The 19,387-nt window shown below is 43.5% G+C and overlaps 1 protein-coding gene across 4 annotated transcripts in view; it reads right to left on the minus strand.

Moving 5' to 3' along the window:
- The window catches only part of LOC110533560 (ETS transcription factor ERG), a 78,313-nt gene that overhangs the window by 37,606 nt on the left and 21,320 nt on the right, over positions 1-19,387 (minus strand). For all 4 annotated transcript variants that reach the window (XM_036989973.1, XM_021617896.2, XM_021617894.2 and 1 more), the window contains exon 2: positions 17,965-18,051. In XM_036989973.1, the coding sequence (XP_036845868.1) occupies positions 17,965-18,003 (39 nt within the window). In that variant the 5' untranslated portion in view covers positions 18,004-18,051. The remainder of the gene's footprint in view (positions 1-17,964; positions 18,052-19,387) is intronic.

A 19,387-nucleotide genomic window follows, 5' to 3' on the forward strand; every position in this document is an offset into this window, starting at 1 on the left:
CACTGATAATCTCCCTCGATCTGGGGCTCCACGCAAGATCTCACCCGGTGGGGTCAAAATGATCACAAGAATGGTGAGCAAAAATCCCAGAACCACACGGGGGGACCTAGTGAATGACCTGCAGAGAGCTGGGACCAAAGTAACAAAGCCTACCATCAGTAACAGACTACGCCGCCAGGGACTCGAATCATGCAGTTCCAGACGTGTTCCCCTGCTTAAGCCAGTACATGTCCAGGCCCGTCTGAAGTTTGCTAGAGAGCATTTGGATGATCCAGAAGAAAATTGGGAGAATGTCATATGGTCAGATGAAACCAAAATATAACTTTTTGGTGTAAACTCAACTCGTCCTGTTTGGAGGACAAAGAATGCTGAGTTGCATCCAAAGAACACCATACCTACTGTAAAGCATGGGGGTGGAAACATCATGCTTTGGGGCTGTTTTTCTGCAAAGGGACCAGGACGACTGATCCGAGTAAAGGAAAGAATGAATGGGGCCATGTATCGTGAGATTTTGAGTGAAAACTTCCTTCCATCAGCAAGGGCATTGATGATGAAACGTGGCTGGATCTTTCAGCATGACAATGATCCCAAACACACCGCCCGGGCAACGAAGGAGTGGCTTCGTAAGAAGCATTTCAAGGTCCTGGAGTAGCCTAGCCAGTCTCCAGATCTCAACCCCATAGAAAATCTTTGGAGGGAGTTGAACGTCCGTGTTGCCCAGCAACAGCCCCAAAACATCACTGCTCTAGAGGAGATCTGCATGGAGGAATGGGCCAAAATACCAGCAACAGTGTGTGAAAACCTTGTGAAGACTTACAGAAAACGTTTGACCTCTGTTATTGCCAACAAAGGGTATATAACAAAGTATTGAGAAACTTTTGTTATTGACCAAATACTTATTTTCCACCATAATTTGCAAATAAATTCATTAAAAATCCTACAATGTGATTTTCTGGAGAAAAACATTTATCATTTTGTCTGTCATAGTTGAAGTGTACCTATGATGAAAATTACAGGCCTCTCTCATCTTTTTAAGTGGGAGACCTTGCGCAACTGGTGGCTGACTAAATACCTTTTTGCCCCACTGTATATATATATATATATATATATATATATATATATATATATGGAGACTCAGGCTGTAACATAACAAAATGTGGAAAAGGGGAAAGGGTCTGAATACTTTCCGAATGCACTGTACCAACAGCCGGCGGCCGCCCAGTGGCACCCTCCCCCACGGCCACCGCAGTTCAGCAGGTAGCTTCCTCATCAGATTCATGACCACCATCATTGTGGGCAACTGGTGAGAGATTTTGGCCTGCCTATGATCTGTGGACCAACCAAGGTCCACTGTCAACCAGGAGCCCGTGTCCATGACATCAACTCTCTCCTGCCCACGGTTCTGGCCAACTACTCCAATATTGACCTTCGTTTTAGGCAATCTGAGGAACTGAGGGACAACTACAAAAATGTTTTAAACACCCTCGCTAGCACAGGAAAGAGAATAATTTTCTCTGGCCTCCTCCCGTGCTACCGAAGGGGTTCAGAACGTTTTATCAGACTCTTTGCCCCGAACGAGTACCTGAAGAAATGACAGGAATGTCTCTTTTTGTGACAACTTTGATTTGCTGTGGGAGCAACCAGCACTTTTTAAAAGAGACGGGAACACCCTAATCACAGGGGTTCCAGGATTATTCCAGCCACATCGCAAACTGTTTTCGAGACTGACAGACAGGGTCTGGTAGTGCTAGTCTAGTTCTCCCTGTCAGAAAAAGCAACAGAAGACTTGGAAAGCATATCAACTCCTGTAGAAATGGCACTACGGTCATCTCCTACCATTCCGTTAGATTGGAGACATGAAAACATGGCTGTAACATTAATAATTTGGTTGTTATTCCATTGGTTACCTCGAGGCAGATGCCCCAGGGGAATAGTGGCCACACTCATTGAATATGCCGCTTTTAAATGTTAGCGCAATCACTAGTAAAACTGTTCTCATGAAAGACCTCATTACTGAGGTCTTGCATGTTTCTCACTGAAACATGGCTGTCATCAGACTGTAGTGCCACTCTTATTGAAGCCTCCTCCCGGACTACAGCTTTTCATACTAACTGAGAGCATTTTTACTAATGCTCTCAACTGTAAGGAGATTTCGTTTGGCGACAATGGGTCTTTTGAGCATCATGCTATTCTGTTTACATGTCAGGCACCAGTGCTGGCCATAACCCTGTATAGGCCACCAAAGCACTGCCCCACTTTTTTTTACTGATTTATCTTAACTATTGTCTATTATCCTTGAGAACTATGATAAAATCATTGTGTTGGGCGATTTTAATATTCATGTTGACAAAGAGACTGACTCCAAGGCCATTGAATTTATGAATCTTTTGAGCTCTATAGACTCTATCCAACACGTTACTGGGCCCACCCATAACCGCGGCCATTCTCTGGACCTGGTTATTACCAAGGGATTTTCTAGTGACATATCCTTTATTGTTGGTGTAGCTTTTTCTGATCACCACTGTCTATTTTTTACTACCTTGCTACCCATAGCACAGGGTAATACTGCATTATTAAGAAATGCTATCTTACCTCTGAAGTTGCTACAGAATTCATTGAGTGTATGAACAATACTCCACCACCTATTCTGCCTTCCTCTTGTATTGATTTATTTGATAACTTTAATAGCAAATTACGGTCAACCATTGATGCCATAGCTCCAGTAAAGTTGTAAAAGGCCACATCCAAATTGAGGATGAGTGAGGAAACTAATCAATTAAAAATAAATTGCAGATAGGCAGAGTGAAAGTGTAGAAAGTCAAAGTTCCAGGTCCATTGTGATATTCTGAGAGAGCAACTTGGCATATATAACAAGACAATTAGAAATGCCAGACGGGCTCATTTTTCTAACTTGATCACTACTAATCAGAATAATGAGAGAGTGCTCTTCTTGACCATTGATGGCCTGATAAATCCTACCCCCTCAAACCTATGTGAACTTTCCTCCACATCTAAATGTGATGAGTTTGTGGCATATTTCAGAGATAAGATATCCAACCAATTCGGCTGGGTATGAGTCAAGGAAGACCTGATGAAAAGTTTGATGATATGTGCCCTAGTCCACCACGCAAATGCACTATGGATTTATTTTCCCTGTTTCACCATAGCAGTTTTAGTGCAGCTTGCACTTCTTCAGAAGTTAGGAAGAAGGTGGTGGGGATATGATGGAGAAGGCAGGTAGAAGGTTTAAGTTGTGATATCACTTTCCTGAGCAAAGTATTAAATAGAGCCATGACTAAATGGAACTAAATGGAACTGATAAAAGAACATCTTACAGCACATTTTATATTGTATTTTGCATTGTATTATGTATTGCATTATGTATGCAAAATGTGGTTGGATACGACTGTGATATTATGTGGTTGTCTCGCAAAGATGAATGTATTAGCTGTGGGTTGCTCTGGATGGGAGCACCTGCTGAATGGCTAAATTGTAATGTAAATGTAGTGCTATTTGTTTTGTTTGTAATGTAAATGTAGTGCTATTTGATTTGTTGTGTTGTTTCCTGTTTTGACCCCAGGAAGAGTAGCCGCTGCCTTAGCAGTAGCTAATTGGGGATCCTAATAAATACTAAAATACTAAAGCGATTTTTTATATTTTTTTTATGCCCTACATGCTTCAGCACTCGAGGGGTCCCATTCTGTGAGTATGTGAGGCCCTACCACTTTGCAGCTAAGCCGTTGTTGCTCCTAGACATTTGCACTTTACAATAACAGTACTTACAGTTGACCGGGGCAGCTCTAACAAGACAGAAATTTGATGAACTGACTTGTTGGAAAGGTGGCATTCTATGATGGTGCAACGTTGAAAGTCACTGAGCTCTTCAATACGGGCCAATCTACTGCCAATGTGGCACTGTGCTTGATTTTATTCACCGGGTGTGGCCGAAATCGCCAAATCCACTAATTTGAAGGGGTGTCCACATACTTTTGTAGTGTCGATTCTTGAAAGGGAAACATTCTTCTCTACTGGCCAGTCTGGAGTAGATACCTATAAGTCTACCTGTGTTATCACAAGGGCAGAGACCCAGGCAGACTGCCTGCCACGCTGTGATAGATTTCATTTGGCCACACCCAGACCACTGGCACGCTAGCCCTCCATGAGTCACGCCACAAGACTTTCGGGGTCAAGCCACAGAGCAGGAAATCACCGCCAGAAAGAATGTCCATGGCCAGGAGGGGAGAGGGACAGGATTCCTGCCTTCTCGCGTCACTGTGCCAATTTATACTACATACTCAGCCAGGACCAAGTCAACAATAAACAACGGATTTAGTCCTATATTGCGCTGAGCAGGTCATGAAGTATGATATTATAAATATGGTATGATGATGAAAGCATCAATGGTCCATTGTCATGTGTCCATAGATACTTTTATATTCGGTGGCAACCTACGCATAAGCCAAATGTGCAAACAGACAATCAAGTCAAGAATACCAAAAGGTTCAATACATTTGAGGGCATGTCATGTCATGTATTTCTTTATAATTGTGATGTATTATTTTAAGAAATACAATTCCTAAAGACTATACATGTTTATTAATTACTTATAACACCTTTATAAACCCAATATAGACCATACCTGAACAGTAAATGTAACCAAGACATAAGTATTGAGGGAATGATTTGACATTGAAGATCACACTGTAAAAAGCTCCAACATAGGGTGGTGAGCCCTCAAACAAACAATCCTTGCTAGAAGACAAGCAGCAACATAGTGTATCGGCCACAACAAAAAGCCCTTCTTCCCAACCCCAACCAAACCCAACCAGTGGGATTTCCCAGAACCTCCAGTCCAGTCTATCCCTCTAGCTATCTGCTGGGACACTACCAGACACTCCAATAGTAATTTGGCGTGCTGCAACAAGTGGTGCCTTTGAGTGCAACCTGCTGCAGGCTGGCTTCCAGACAGGGCCTCTGCCTTGGTCCATCGCGCCATGCCAGGAATGAAGCACTTAATGGTTTTTAGCTGATTGGGGCCGGCGGGGCCCTGAGACACTACACACAGTGTGCTGAGCACTTGGAACCCTAAGTGGGACAGCATCAGTCATCCTGATTGTGGAAATAAACAATCATTCCTGACTGCTGCTGTTGTTGCTTCTGGTCCTAACAGACTGGCCCAGCCTGTGCTTGTGCCTGTGCCTGAGCCTGGACCCAGAGCCTGCACACTGACCCTAGAGAGACTCGGAGGTTTAATTATGCTCTTCGCATCCATGAAACCAGAAGTTTGTGCTGCCAATTAGGTAGAAAATGACTGGGAAATACTATTGTATGGAGGATGGAATAGCTACATCTAGTTGTTAACGTATAGGATTGCAGTTTATGGTCTAGTTATTCCACTGTGATTGGACAGGACTACGTAATAAATTGAGAATCCTAACTTGAGGCTCACAACTCTCCCATTGACATCATTGAATGATATCCACAAAATGTGAGTTACTCAAGCATATCTGACACTAGGATCTATCCCTGTCTACATTTATTATCATGATAACTTTTTCCATCCATTGACACAAAAACATTCACAGCTACACTGCCTATGCATGCATGGCAGTACAGGCTACATGATAGGATCTATTTCAGAGAAAAAATAATTAGCTCACTGAAGAACCGTGGCATTAATTTGAGACCTTTTATATAGGTGACTGAAAATAGCACAGGAAGCCAGAGATCTGTCTAACAGACCAGAGACTACCTTCCAGGTCTCCCTCTGTCTCACACAGGAACAGATAAAGCAACCTGTGTTCTCTAACCCAGTGCCTTACACAGGACACACAGACTGAGAACCTTCCATGCTTGTATTGATAACGGAGAAGCAAAAGAGTGAGAGAAACAGACAGGGTGAGAGACAAAATATGAGAGAAGAATAAGAAGAGAGATCAGAGAGGAGAAACTGGAAAGCAACTGGGAAGAGGACATGAGGAACAGGACAAGACATGAGAGAAGAAGAAGGAAAAGACATGAGAGAGCAAATAATGAAAGAGTGGGAACAACAAAGTAAACAGGGGAGATTAGTCGAGAGAGCAGAGAAGAGATAAAAAAACAGAATCTAAGAGAGGAGGAGTGTGGGATCGGTTACCTCTGTGCGCTGCAAAGCCTTGTCTGTTTCTCTCTCTGTCTCCAGCTGCCAAGCTGAGCAGCACATCTGGCCTGGCTGCCTTGCTGCCTGCAGCCAGGGCTGTGCACACATGTGAGTGCGTGTGTCAGCGCCTCGGTCACAACTTGGCAACCACTCCGGCCCCGCGCCGAGGCTGCCGGGTAACAAATGACTGAAATATCTACCCAGCTTTGCTCCACATGCCTGGCCTGCACAGAATTTAAACGAACGTGACCAGACCACAAGTTTGCTTCTACCCTATACTCCCCCTCCACAGACTTAAAAAACACACACGACCGAAAAATCCAAATACAGAAAAAAAGAGAGAGAGAGAAAGAGAAAAGGGCTATGGTCGGATCTTCGCACAAATACAATTCTTGAATGCCAGATTTCTTGGAACGGCTGGTGTGGCTTCTGGCCCGCTCCTCTTTGTCGGAGTGTCTGAGTCCCCGCAAAACACAGGATCAACCTTGTAGAAAAAGCCCATGGAGTTGGTGGAATAATCATTTAATTCATGGCCACTTACTCAGCTGGGCCAGGGGCCCTTTAATTAGGTCAGGTGGAAATGTCCGACAGATCTCATCCCCATAAAAGGAGGAAAACGCCATCGCCCGATCTCGCTGCTTTCTCTTCCTTAACTCCGTCTGCTCCAGAAGTTCTCGAAATTGAGCCTAATACAGTGGCCTGAAACGCATAGTTTACAGGGCACATCAGGCCTGCAAGTCACATTATGCTGGCTTGCAAAGTCATGTGTAATTCCTATTGGATTTCAACAAGAGTGGGGATACCCAGCCATTAGAAATTGTATTCACTCACAACCTTAATTCAGAATGACTGCCAGGGTTGGGAAGACTTAAGATATCAAATTGAATCAAAGGGTATTGGTCACATACAGTTTACCAGCTGTTATAGCGGTGCAGCGAAATTATTTGTTACTAGCGCCTAACAATGCAGTCAAATGTCAAACAATAACAATTTTAAGAAAAATACAACACAGAGGCAAGAAATCAATGACGGAGGCACTAATCCAAGTAACAACCCAAATAACACTGTAGCAGTATCAAAATGCAATCAATACAGTGCCTTGCGAAAGTATTCGGCCCCCTTGAACTTTGCGACCTTTTGCCACATTTCAGGCTTCAAACATAAAGATATAAAACTGTATTTTTTTGTGAAGAATCAACAACAAGTGGGACACAATCATGAAGTGGAACGACATTTATTGGATATTTAAAACTTTTTTAACAAATCAAAAACTGAAAAATTGGGCGTGCAAAATTATTCAGCCCCCTTAAGTTAATACTTTGTAGCGCCACCTTTTGCTGCGATTACAGCTGTAAGTCGCTTGGGGTATGTCTCTATCAGTTTTGCACATCGAGAGACTGAAATTTTTTCCCATTCCTCCTTGCAAAACAGCTCGAGCTCAGTGAGGTTGGATGGAGAGCATTTGTGAACAGCAGTTTTCAGTTCTTTCCACAGATTCTCGATTGGATTCAGGTCTGGACTTTGACTTGGCCATTCTAACACCTGGATATGTTTATTTTTTAACCATTCCATTGTAGATTTTGCTATATGTTTTGGATCATTGTCTTGTTGGAAGACAAATCTCCGTCCCAGTCTCAGGTCTTTTGCAGACTCCATCAGGTTTTCTTCCAGAATGGTCCTGTATTTGGCTCCATCCATCTTCCCATCAATTTTAACCATCTTCCCTGTCCCTGCTAAAGAAAAGCAGGCCCAAACCATGATGCTGCCACCACCATGTTTGACAGTGGGGATGGTGTGTTCAGCTGTGTTGCTTTTACGCTAAACATAACGTTTTGCATTGTTGCCAAAAAGTTCAATTTTGGTTTCATCTGACCAGAGCACCTTCTTCCACATGTTTGGTGTGTCTCCCAGGTGGCTTGTGGCAAACTTTAAACAACACTTTTTATGGATATCTTTAAGAAGTGGCTTTCTTCTTGCCACTCTTCCATAAAGGCCAGATTTGTGCAATATACGACTGATTGTTGTCCTATGGACAGAGTCTCCCACCTCAGCTGTAGATCTCTGCAGTTCATCCAGAGTGATCATGGGCCTCTTGGCTGCATCTCTGATCAGTCTTCTCCTTGTATGAGCTGAAAGTTTAGAGGGACGGCCAGGTCTTGGTAGATTTGCAGTGGTCTGATACTCCTTCCATTTCAATATTATCGCTTGCACAGTGCTCCTTGGGATGTTTAAAGCTTGGGAAATATTTTTGTATCCAAATCCGGCTTTAAACTTCTTCACAACAGTATCTCGGTGCCTGGTGTGTTCCTTGTTCTTCATGATGCTCTCTGCGCTTTTAACGGACCTCTGAGACTATCACAGTGCAGGTGCATTTATACGGAGACTTGATTACACACAGGTGGATTGTATTTATCATCATTAGTCATTTAGGTCAACATTGGATCATTCAGAGATCCTCACTGAACTTCTGGAGAGAGTTTGCTGCACTGAAAGTAAAGGGGCTGAATAATTTTCCACGCCCAATTTTTCAGTTTTTGATTTGTTAAAAAAGTTTGAAATATCCAATAAATGTCGTTCTACTTCATGATTGTGTACCACTTGTTGTTGATTCTTCACCAAAAAATACAGTTTTATATCTTTATGTTTGAAGCCTGAAATGTGGCAAAAGGTCGCAAAGTTCAGGGGGCCGAATACTTTCGCATGGCACTGTACATACAGTACCAGTCAAAAGTTTGGACACCTACTCACTCAAGGGTTTTTCTTTATTTTTACTATTTTCTACATTGTAGAATAATAGTTAAGACATCAAAACTATGAAATAACACATATGGAATAATGTAGTAACCAAAAAAGTATATTTTAGATTTTTCAAAGTAGTCACTTTGCACGCTCTTGGCATTCTCTCAACCAGCTTCACCTGGAATGCTTTTCCATCAGCCTTGAAGGAGTTCCCACATACGCTGAGCACTTGTTGGCTGCTTTTCCTTTACTCTGCACTTCAACTCATCCCAAACCATCTCAATTAGCTTGAGGTCGGGTGATTGTGGAGGCCAGGTCATCTGATGCAGCACTCTCCTTCATGGTAAAATAGCCCTTACAAAGCCTTGAGGTGTGTTAGGTCATGTCCTGTTGAAAAACAAATGATAGTCCCACTAAGCGCAAACCAGATGGGATGGCCTATCACTGCAGAATACTGTGATAGCCATGCTGGTTAAGTGTGAATTGAATTGAAGCACCCCCACACCACCTTCTCCATGCTTCACGGTGGGAATCACACATGCGGAGATCATCTGTTCACCTACTCTGCATCTTACAAAGACACGGCGGTTGGACAGGCTGACCAAAGGACAGATTTCCACCGGTCTAATGTCCATTGCTCATGTTTCTTGGCCCAAGCAAGTGTCTTCTTCTTGATGTCCTTTAGTAGTGGTTTCTTTGCAGCAATTCAACCATGATTCACTGAGGCCTGATTAACACAGTCTCCTCTGAACAGTTGATATTGAGAAGTGTCTATTACTTGAACTCTGTGAAGCATTGATTTGGGCTGCAATTTCTGAAACTGGTAACTAACTTATCCTCTGCAGAGGTAACACTGGGTCTTCCTTTCCTTTGGCAGTCCTCATGAGACAGTTTCATCATAGCGCTTGATGGTTTTAGCGACTGCACATGAAGAAACTTTCAAAGTTCTTGAAATTTTCCAGATTGACTAACCTTCATGTCTTAAAGTAATGGAATGTAATTTCTCTTTGCTTATTTGTGCTGTTCTTGCCATGATATGGACTTGGTCTTTTACTAAATAGGACCATCTTCTGTATACCAACCCTACCTTGTCACAACACAACTGATTGGCTCAAATGCATTGAGGAAAGAAATTCCACAAACTAACTATTAACAAGGCACACCTGTTAATTTAAATGCATTCCAGGTGACTACCTCATGAAGCTGGTTGAGAGAATGCCAACAGTGTGCAAAGCTGTCAAAGCAATGGGTGGCTACTTTGAAGAATCTCATATTTGGATTTGTTTAACACTTTTTTAGCTACTACTGTACGTGATTCCATATGTGTTATTTCATTGTTATGTCTTCACTATTATTCTACAATGCAGAAAATAGTAAAAGAAAATCCCTGGAATGAGTTGGTGTGTCCAAACTTTTAGTAGATACAGTGCCTACAGAAAGTTTTCACTCCTTAACTTTTGCCCCATTTTGTTGTTACACAGCCTGAATTTAAAATGGATTAAATTGATATTTTTGTTGTCACTGGCCTACACACAATACCCCATAATGTCAAAGTGGAATAATGTTTTTTGAAATGTTCAAATTAATTAAAAATTCTAAGCTGGCTTGAGTCAATAAGTATTCAACACCTTTGTTATGACAAGCATAAATAAGTTCAGGAGTAAACATTTGCTTAACAAGTCACATAATAAGTTAATATAATAAATAATGTATTCACTCTGTGTGCAATAATAGTGTTTAACATGATTTTTGAATGACTACCTCATCTCTGTACCCCACACATACAATTATCTGTGATATGTAAGGTTGGACCCAGGTGCAGAGATGAGACCAGACGAAGATAAACATAATAATTTACTGAGATACAGTAGCCGCAGGATCACAGTACACTTTTAAAAAATTAAATAAACACTAAATCTCAGCCAGTCAGCCAGTCAGTCAGCCAGTCAGCCAGCCAGCCAGCCAGCCAGCCAGCCAGCCAGCCAGCCAGCCAGCCAGCCAGCCAGCCAGCCAGCCAGCCAGCCAGCCAGCCAGTCAGCCACCACACAGTAAATAATTCAAGCTTCTGCAAAGGACAACAGAAAACACACATTTTTTAACAGGGAAATCATAATGAGTAAATTGGACACACCTGAGTGTCGTTAATGTCTCTAGGACGGTCTCTGCCGCCCTCTGGTGACAGGTGGAACCATGACATAATCTGTAAGATCCCTCAGTCGAGCAGTGCATTTCAAACACATTCAACCAAAAACACCAGGAGGTTTTGCAATGCCTCACAAAGAAGGACACCTATTGGTAGATGGGTAAAAATAAAAAAGCAGACATTGAATACCCCTTTGAGCATGGTAAAGTTATTAATTACACTTTGGATGGCGTCCTTACTAACTCAGTTGCAGGACAGGAAGGAAACCGCTCATGGATTTCACCATGAGGCCAATGGTGACTTTAAACCAGTTACAGAGTTTAATGGTTGTGATAGGAGAAAACTGAGGATTAATCAACAACATTGCAGTTACTAATTGACAGAGATGGCTGCCTCGCTTCGCGTTCCTAGGCAACAATGCAGTATTTTTTTTTTTATGTGTTATTTCTTACATTGTTACCGCAGGAAATCTTAGATTTTATTACAAACAGTCGGGAGGAACTATTGGATATAAGAGCAACGTCAACTCACCAACATTACATCCAGGAAAGACTTTCCCGAAGCGGATCCTCTGTTTGGTCCACCACCCAGGACAATAGATCGAAGCGGATCCTCTGTTTGGTCCACCACCCAGGACAATAGATTGAAGCGGATCCTCTGTTTGGTCCACCATCCAGGACAATAGATCGAAGCGGATCCTCTGTTTGGTCCACCACCCAGGACAATAGATCAAAGCGGATCCTCTGTTTGGTCCACCACCCAGGACAATAGATCGAAGCGGATCCTCTGTTTGGTCCACCACCCAGGACAATAGATCGAAGCGGATCCTCTGTTTGGTCCACCACCCAGGACAATAGATCGAAGCGGATCCTCTGTTTGGTCCACCACTCAGGACAATAGATCAAAGCGGATCCTCTGTTTGGTCCACCACCCAGGACAATAGATCGAAGCGGATCCTCTGTTTGGTCCACCACCCAGGACAATAGATCGGATCCCAGCCGGCGACATAAAACAACGCTGCCGCAGAAGGGTCAGGCTTCTGGTCAGGCTCCATAGAAGGGCACATCGCGCACCGCTCGCGAGCATACTACTCGCCAATGTCCAGTCTCTTGACAACAAGGTAGACGAAATCTGAGCACGGGTTGCCTTCCAGTCAGACATCAGAGACTGTAACGTTCTTTGTTTCACGGAAATGGCTCACTCGAGACACACTATCGGAGTCAGTACAGCCACCTGGTTTCTTCACGCATCGCGCCGACAGAAACAAGCATCTCTCTGGTAAGAAGAAGGCCGGGGGTGTATGCCTTATGATTAACGAGACGTGGTGTGATCATAACAACATACAGGAACTCAAGTCGTTTTGTTCACCTGATTTAGAAATCCTCACAATCAAATGCTGACCGCATTATCTACCAAGGGAATTCTCTTCGATCATAGTCACAGTCATGTATATTCCCCCCCAAGCAGACACATCGATGGCCCTGAACGAACTTCATTTGACTCTATGTAAACTGGAAACTACATATCCTGAGGCTGTATTTATTGTAGCTGGGAATTGTAACAAGGCTAATCTGAAAACAAGGCTCCCTAAATTTTATCAGCTTAACGATTGCGTGACCCTGGCTGGCAAAACCCTGGATCATTGTTATTCTAACTTCCGCGACGCATATAAGGCCCTCCCCCGCCCTCCTTTCGGAAAAGCTGACCACAGCTCCATTTTGTTGCTCCCAGCCTATAGACAGAAACTAAAACAGGAAGCACCCGTGCTCAGGTCTGTTCAACGCTGGTCCGACCAATCGGATTCAACATTTCAAGATTGCTTCGATCACGTGGACTGGGATATGTTCCGCATAGCGTCGAACAACAACATTGATGCATACGCTGATTCGGTGAGCGAGTTTATTAGCAAGTGCATCGGTGATGTTGTACAAACAGAGTCTATTAAAACATTCCCCAACCAGAAACCGTGGATTGATGGCAGCATTCGCGCAAAACTGAAAGCGCGAACCACTGCGTTTAATCAGGGCAAGGTGACCGGAAACATGACCAAATACAAACAGTGTAGCTATTCCCTCCGCAAGGCAATCAAACAAGCTAAGCGTCAGTATACAGACAAAGTAGAGTCACAATTCAAGGGCTCAGACATGAGAGGTATGTGGCAGGGTCTACAGTCAATCACGTACTACAAACGAAAAACTAGCCACATTGCGAACCACGATGTCTTACTCCCAGACAAACTAAACAACTTCTTTGCTCGCTTTGAGGACAATACAGTGCCATTGACACGGCCCGCTACCAAAACCTGCGGGCTCTCCTTCACTGCAGCCAAAGTGTGTAAAACGTTTAAATGTGTTAACCCTCGCAAGGCTGCAGGCCCAGACGGCATCCCAGCCGCGCCCTCAGAGCATGTGCAGACCAGCTGGCTGGTGTGTTTAAGGACATATTCAATATATCCTTTTCCCAGTCTGCTGTTCCCACATGCTTCAAGAGGGACACCATTGTTCCTGTTCCCAAGAAAGCTAGGGTAACTGAGCTCACTTACGTCATCACACTCACTTCCGTTATCATGAAGTGCTTTGAGAGACCAGTCAAGGACCATATCACCTCCACCCTACCTGACACCCAAGACCCACTCCAATTTGCTTACCGCCCCAACAGGTCCACAGACGATGCACTCGCAATCACACTGCACACTGCCCTAACCCATCTGGACAAGAGGAATACCTATGTAAGAATGCTGTTCATCGACTACAGCTCAGCATTTAACACGATAGTACCCTCCAAACTCGTCATTAAGCTCAAGACCCTGGGTCTCAACCCCGCCCTGTGCAACTGGGTCCTGGACTTCCTGACGGGCCGCCCCCCAGGTGGTGAGGGTAGGTAACAACATCTCGACCCGGCTGATCCTCAACACTGGGGCCCCACAAGGGTGCGTTCTGAGCCCTCTCCTGTACTCCCTGTTCACCCATGACTGCGTGGCCATGCACGCCTCCAACTCAAATATCAAGTTTGCAGATGACACTGCAGTGGTAGGCTTGATTACCAACAACGACGAGACGGCCTACAGGGAGGTGAGGGACCTCGGAGTGTGGTGTCAGGAAAATAACCTCACACTCAATGTCAACAAAAAAAAGGAGATGATCGTGGACTTCAGGAAACAGCAGAGGGAGCAGCCCCCTATCCACATCGATGGGACAGTAGTGGAGAGGGTGGAAAGTTTTAAGCTCCTTGGCGTACACATCACAGACAAACTGAAATGGTCCACCCACACAGACAGTGTGGTGAAGAAGGCGCAGCAGCGCCTCTTCAACCTCAGGAGGCTGAAGAAATTTGGCTTGTCACCAAAAACACTCACAAACTTCTACAGATGCACAATCGAGAGCATCCTGTCGGCAACTGCTCCGCCCACAACCGTAAGGCCCAGAGGTAAGTGAGGTCTGCACAACTCATCACCGGGGGCAAACTACCTGCCCTCCTGGACACCTACACCACCCGATGTCACAGGAAGGCCAAAAAGATCATCCAGGACAACAACCACCCGAGCCACTGGCTGTTCACCCCGCTATCATGCAGAAGGCGAGGTCAGTACAGGTGCATCAAAGCGGGGACCGAGAGATTGAAAAACAGCTTCTATCTCAAGGCCATTAGACTGTTAAACAGCCATCACTAACATTGAGTGGCTGCTGACAACATACTGACTCAACTCTAGCCACTTTAATAATGGAAAAATTGATGTAATAAATGTATCACTAGCCACTTTAAACAATGCCACTTTATATAATGTTTACATACCCTACATTACTCATCTCATATGTATATACTGTACTCTATACCATCTACTGCATCTTGCCTATGCCGTTTGGCCATCGCTCATCCATGTATTTTTATGTACATATTCTTATTCATTCCTTTACACTTGTGTGTGTATAAGGTAGTTGTTGTGGAATTCTTAGGTTAGATTACTTGTTAGATATTACTGCATGTTGGGAACTAGAAGCACAAGCATTTCGCAACACTCGCATTAACATCTGCTAACCATGTGTATGCGACAAATACAATTTGATTTGAAAAGAAGGAAGCCTGTAAAGAAAAAAAAATATTCCAAAACATGCATCCTGTATGCAACAAGGCAAAACATGTGTCAAAGCAATTAACTTTTTGTCCTGAATACAAAGTGTTAATGTTGGGGCAAATTCAATCCAAAACATAACGAGTTACAGTTTTGACTTAAATCTACTTTAAATCTCCTGACCCCTCCTGTCTCAGCCTCCAGTATTTATGCTGCAGTAGTTTATGTGTCAGGGGGCTAGGGTCAGTTTGTTATATCTGGAGTACTTATCCTGTCCTATCCGGTGTCCTGTGTGAATTTAAGTATGCTCTCTCTAATTCTCTCTTTCTCTCTTTCTTTCTCTCTCTCGGAGGACCTGAGCCCTAGGACCATGCCTCAGGACTACCTGACATGATGACTCCTTGCTGTCCCCAGTCCACCTGGCCGTGCTGCTGCTCCAGTTTCAACTGTTCTGCCTGTGATTATTATTATTTGACCATGCTGGTCATTTATGAACATTTGAACATCTTGGCCATGTTCTGTTATAATCTCCACCCAGCACAGCCAGAAGAGGACTGGCCACCCCACATAGCCTGGTTCCTCTCTAGGTTTCTTCCTAGGTTTTGGCCTTTCTAGGGAGTTTTTACTAGCCACCGTGCTTCTACACCTGCATTGCTTGCTGTTTGGGGTTTTAGGCTGGGTTTCTGTACAGCACTTTGAGATATCAGCTGATGTACGAAGGGCTTTATAAATAAATTTGATTTAATGATTTGATTTACCACTCTCCATATTTTCAAGAACAGTCGTGACTACATCATATTATAGGTACAGTATGCCTGTAATCGTTAAGGACTGGGGAGTTTTTCAGGATAATAAAGAAACGGAATGGAGCTAAGCACAGGCAAAATCCTAGAGGAAAACTTGGTTCAATCTGCTTTCCACCAGACACTGAGAAATGAATCACCATTCAGCAGGACAATAACCTAAAACACAAAGCCAAATCTACACTGGAGATGCTTACCAAGAAGACAATGAATGTTCCTGAGTAAACGAGTTACAGTTTTGACTTAAATCTACTTGAAAATCTATGGTAAGACCTGATAATGGTTGTGTAACAATTATCAACAACAAATTTGACAGAGCTTGAAAAGAATGATGGGCAAACGTTGCACAATCCAGGTGTGGAAAGCTCGTAGAGACTTACCCAGAAAGACTCACAGCTCTAATCGTTACCAAAGGTTCTTAACAAAGTATTGACCCAGGGGTGTGAAGACTTAAGTAAATTAGATATTTCTGTATTTTATTTTCAAGAAATTAGCAAAAAAAAAGTTTTTACATGTTTTCACTTTGTCATTATGGGATATTTTGGGTCAATGGGTGAGAAAAATAATATTGATTTAATCCATGGCATTGCTGTAACACAACAAAATGTGGAATAAGTCAAGGGGTATGAATACTTTCTGATTTCACTGCATACCTGCATACCTGGGGTCCTGGGTGGTGCAGCAATAGAAATGTTACACTGAAATGGAGACATCTGCAGGTTTCCATACATTTCAATAAACTTTTAGAATTCTGAAGAAGTGTAGATGCCACATCAAGAAGCCCACATTTATTGGATAAGATACTTTATTGGGCATGAATTCTTCCAGGAACCTTAAGAGATAAGGAATAACCATTTAATAACCTTCATTTATTTCAGTGTACTGTCATTCAGCACCATAATGAGGCACAGACCTATGGAGGACATCAAATCACACTTAACTTATACTTATTCATGTCTTCATGTCATTAAGTTGTTACTTGTTATGACCAAATCCTAGGTCATGCATGACAGACTTGTCAAGAGTGTATCTGTGAGGTACAGTACATGTAGACAACGCCGTAGACTGCAATCTGCAGACTCAACAGTCCAAACAAACCAAACAGATGAAATTCTGCTCTAGACCTTTATTACAATGAATAAGTACTCCACCCCCGGGACCACCCTCATAATCACACTGGCGCAATCCACAATGGCCCTATTGCTTCCCCTAAAGACATCTCCTTGTCATCCACTGCTGCACCCTTTATGGATAGCATAATATTGACTCAACGCAATGCATTCACAGATCTAACCTAAAACGGCAAAAGGTGTTGAAATACCTCTACAATAACGTTACAATAGCGTTACACACAGGTGCGAGGGTAATAGGGAGCCCACACCTGCAGACTTTACCACAAAATAAACGTTAACCTCAGGCTTCATTGTCTAATACTGGACCATGAAAAGCTATAATTCTGGACTATTTCCTTTTGGAGCAGTACTCTCTAGGCTGATATGAAACCCTATCCTGTGAAAAAGATCCTTGGGAGACCCCCATCTGGCAGTCCTCTATATTATTGAGGAGAGAAGAGGAATTTAAGGAGATAAAAAAGCGTCTCTGCAGCCAGCTACCACGTAGCAGTAAAATTAACGCCCAGCAGTCACACAGTACACTGTCATGGCTTTACCAGAAGCAGACATAACACTGGTGGAGACAGTTGGCCCACTCTAATCCACTGGTATGGAGAGAGAGGAGGATGATTGGAAAAGCAGTCCAGGTCAATTATTCCCAGAAGAGGCCATGGAGTTACTCACTCACACACATACTGTACATGCATGCACACACACACACACAGTGTAGGTACTGCTTACACACTCTACTTCTCTGCTTTGATACACTTGTGTATATCCTCCATTCACAGTATCGAAATGAATGGAAGAGACTCAGATTCAGTCACAGGATATGTCCAATGTGGTTCGGCAAGTACTCTCTACTAATAAATGAAAAGCAATATTTTCATGGTACAGCTGATCCAATGCAGTATGGCCATGGTTTAGTGTAGAGATGTTGTCTGGACTAATGGACTTACTTTGGTGGGGCCTGCAGGGTCTGTTCCAGTCTGAATCATGACCCCCGGCTGACATCAGAGACACGAGCAGCACACACAGCCTTCTACCTGAGAGAGGGAGAGGTGGGAGGGTGAGAAAGAGATGGGTATATTGTCATTCATTACACATATCTTTGTGTATGTACTGTATTATTGTGTATTATAGGGACTCTTCTAATCATGATGGTAATGGCTTGCATCCCCTAGCTACTGGGGGACAGAACACCCATCGGTTAAAAAGGGTGTCTAGCCTTGGCAGGACCCTCATAGTCGACACACTGCTGAGACCCTGCATGAACGCTAACCCGGGCTTGGGGAAACGACTCTCGACAGAGACCTCCATTTAGAGCGATTTGGCGATCCCCACAGTTCCAGAAATTAACAGCTTGTACGGTCACGACTGACTGTCGCTATGAATGTCAGGCCTGTAAAGGCCTATTGTGTCATAATATGTGGCCCATTAGGGTTAAGCAGTAGGGCTGGAGAGATAGGCACGTCTCCCACTCTCTATGGGCTCTCCTCACCTCTCCTCCGTCCTACAGGACACATCTGGGAGCCATCAGGGAACAGACAGCGAGTGGCCCCGTGGCCACTGGGAGCTGAGCTGGTTGTAATTACTTATTAATCATAGGCTGTGTGTGTGTGTGTGTGTGTGTGTGTGTGTGTGTGTGTGCGTGTGTGTGTGTGTGTGTGTGTGTGTGTGTGTGTGTGTGTGTGTGTGTGTGCGTGTGCGCGCGTGTGTGTAGGAGAAGGAGGTAGGCAGGCTAAGCAGCTTCTGGACAGCTCACACACAATTAATCAAATTCACATAACAATTGCAATATTCACATGTGTAATATTCATATCGCAAGAGATCCATACTGTATCGCATGTAATATTTTGAAACGACACTGCGTGTAACATCCATTTTTATGGATTACTCTGTTTATCGTCTCTCTCGGCATGTACACAACTGGACCGATTTCCTTTTCACTCAGTATTTCCCCGCTATGTTTAATTCAAGAAAGGAGAAGCATACTGTTTCAGGTGATAATTAAACATGTTTTATTTTAGTTGTATTTTAGTATCTTTTACTATCTCTTACTTTCTAGCAAGTCAAGCTAGCTTACACAGAGCAGCTAACCTTAGCACTAGCTAGCTAAAAGCTAGGCTAAGTTGAAGATACTGTTGCTATTATTCAACATTATTATTAAAATGGTAATAATTTCTAGTACCTCATACTATGGTTTGGTAACTCACTGTTCTATTTTCGGACTGAAGACCAAGCAGAGTTTGAAAAAATTCAAAGTATACGCCATCTATTTCCTATGGAGCCTCGGACACAAGGGGGCACTGAGATGCCACTCTGTTGCGGACAGACCCCATTGAAACTAATGACATCCAGAGCAACACAACGAACTGCAAA

Source organism: Oncorhynchus mykiss, chromosome 10 (assembly GCF_013265735.2).
Source record: "Oncorhynchus mykiss isolate Arlee chromosome 10, USDA_OmykA_1.1, whole genome shotgun sequence".
NCBI lineage: Eukaryota > Metazoa > Chordata > Actinopteri > Salmoniformes > Salmonidae > Oncorhynchus > Oncorhynchus mykiss.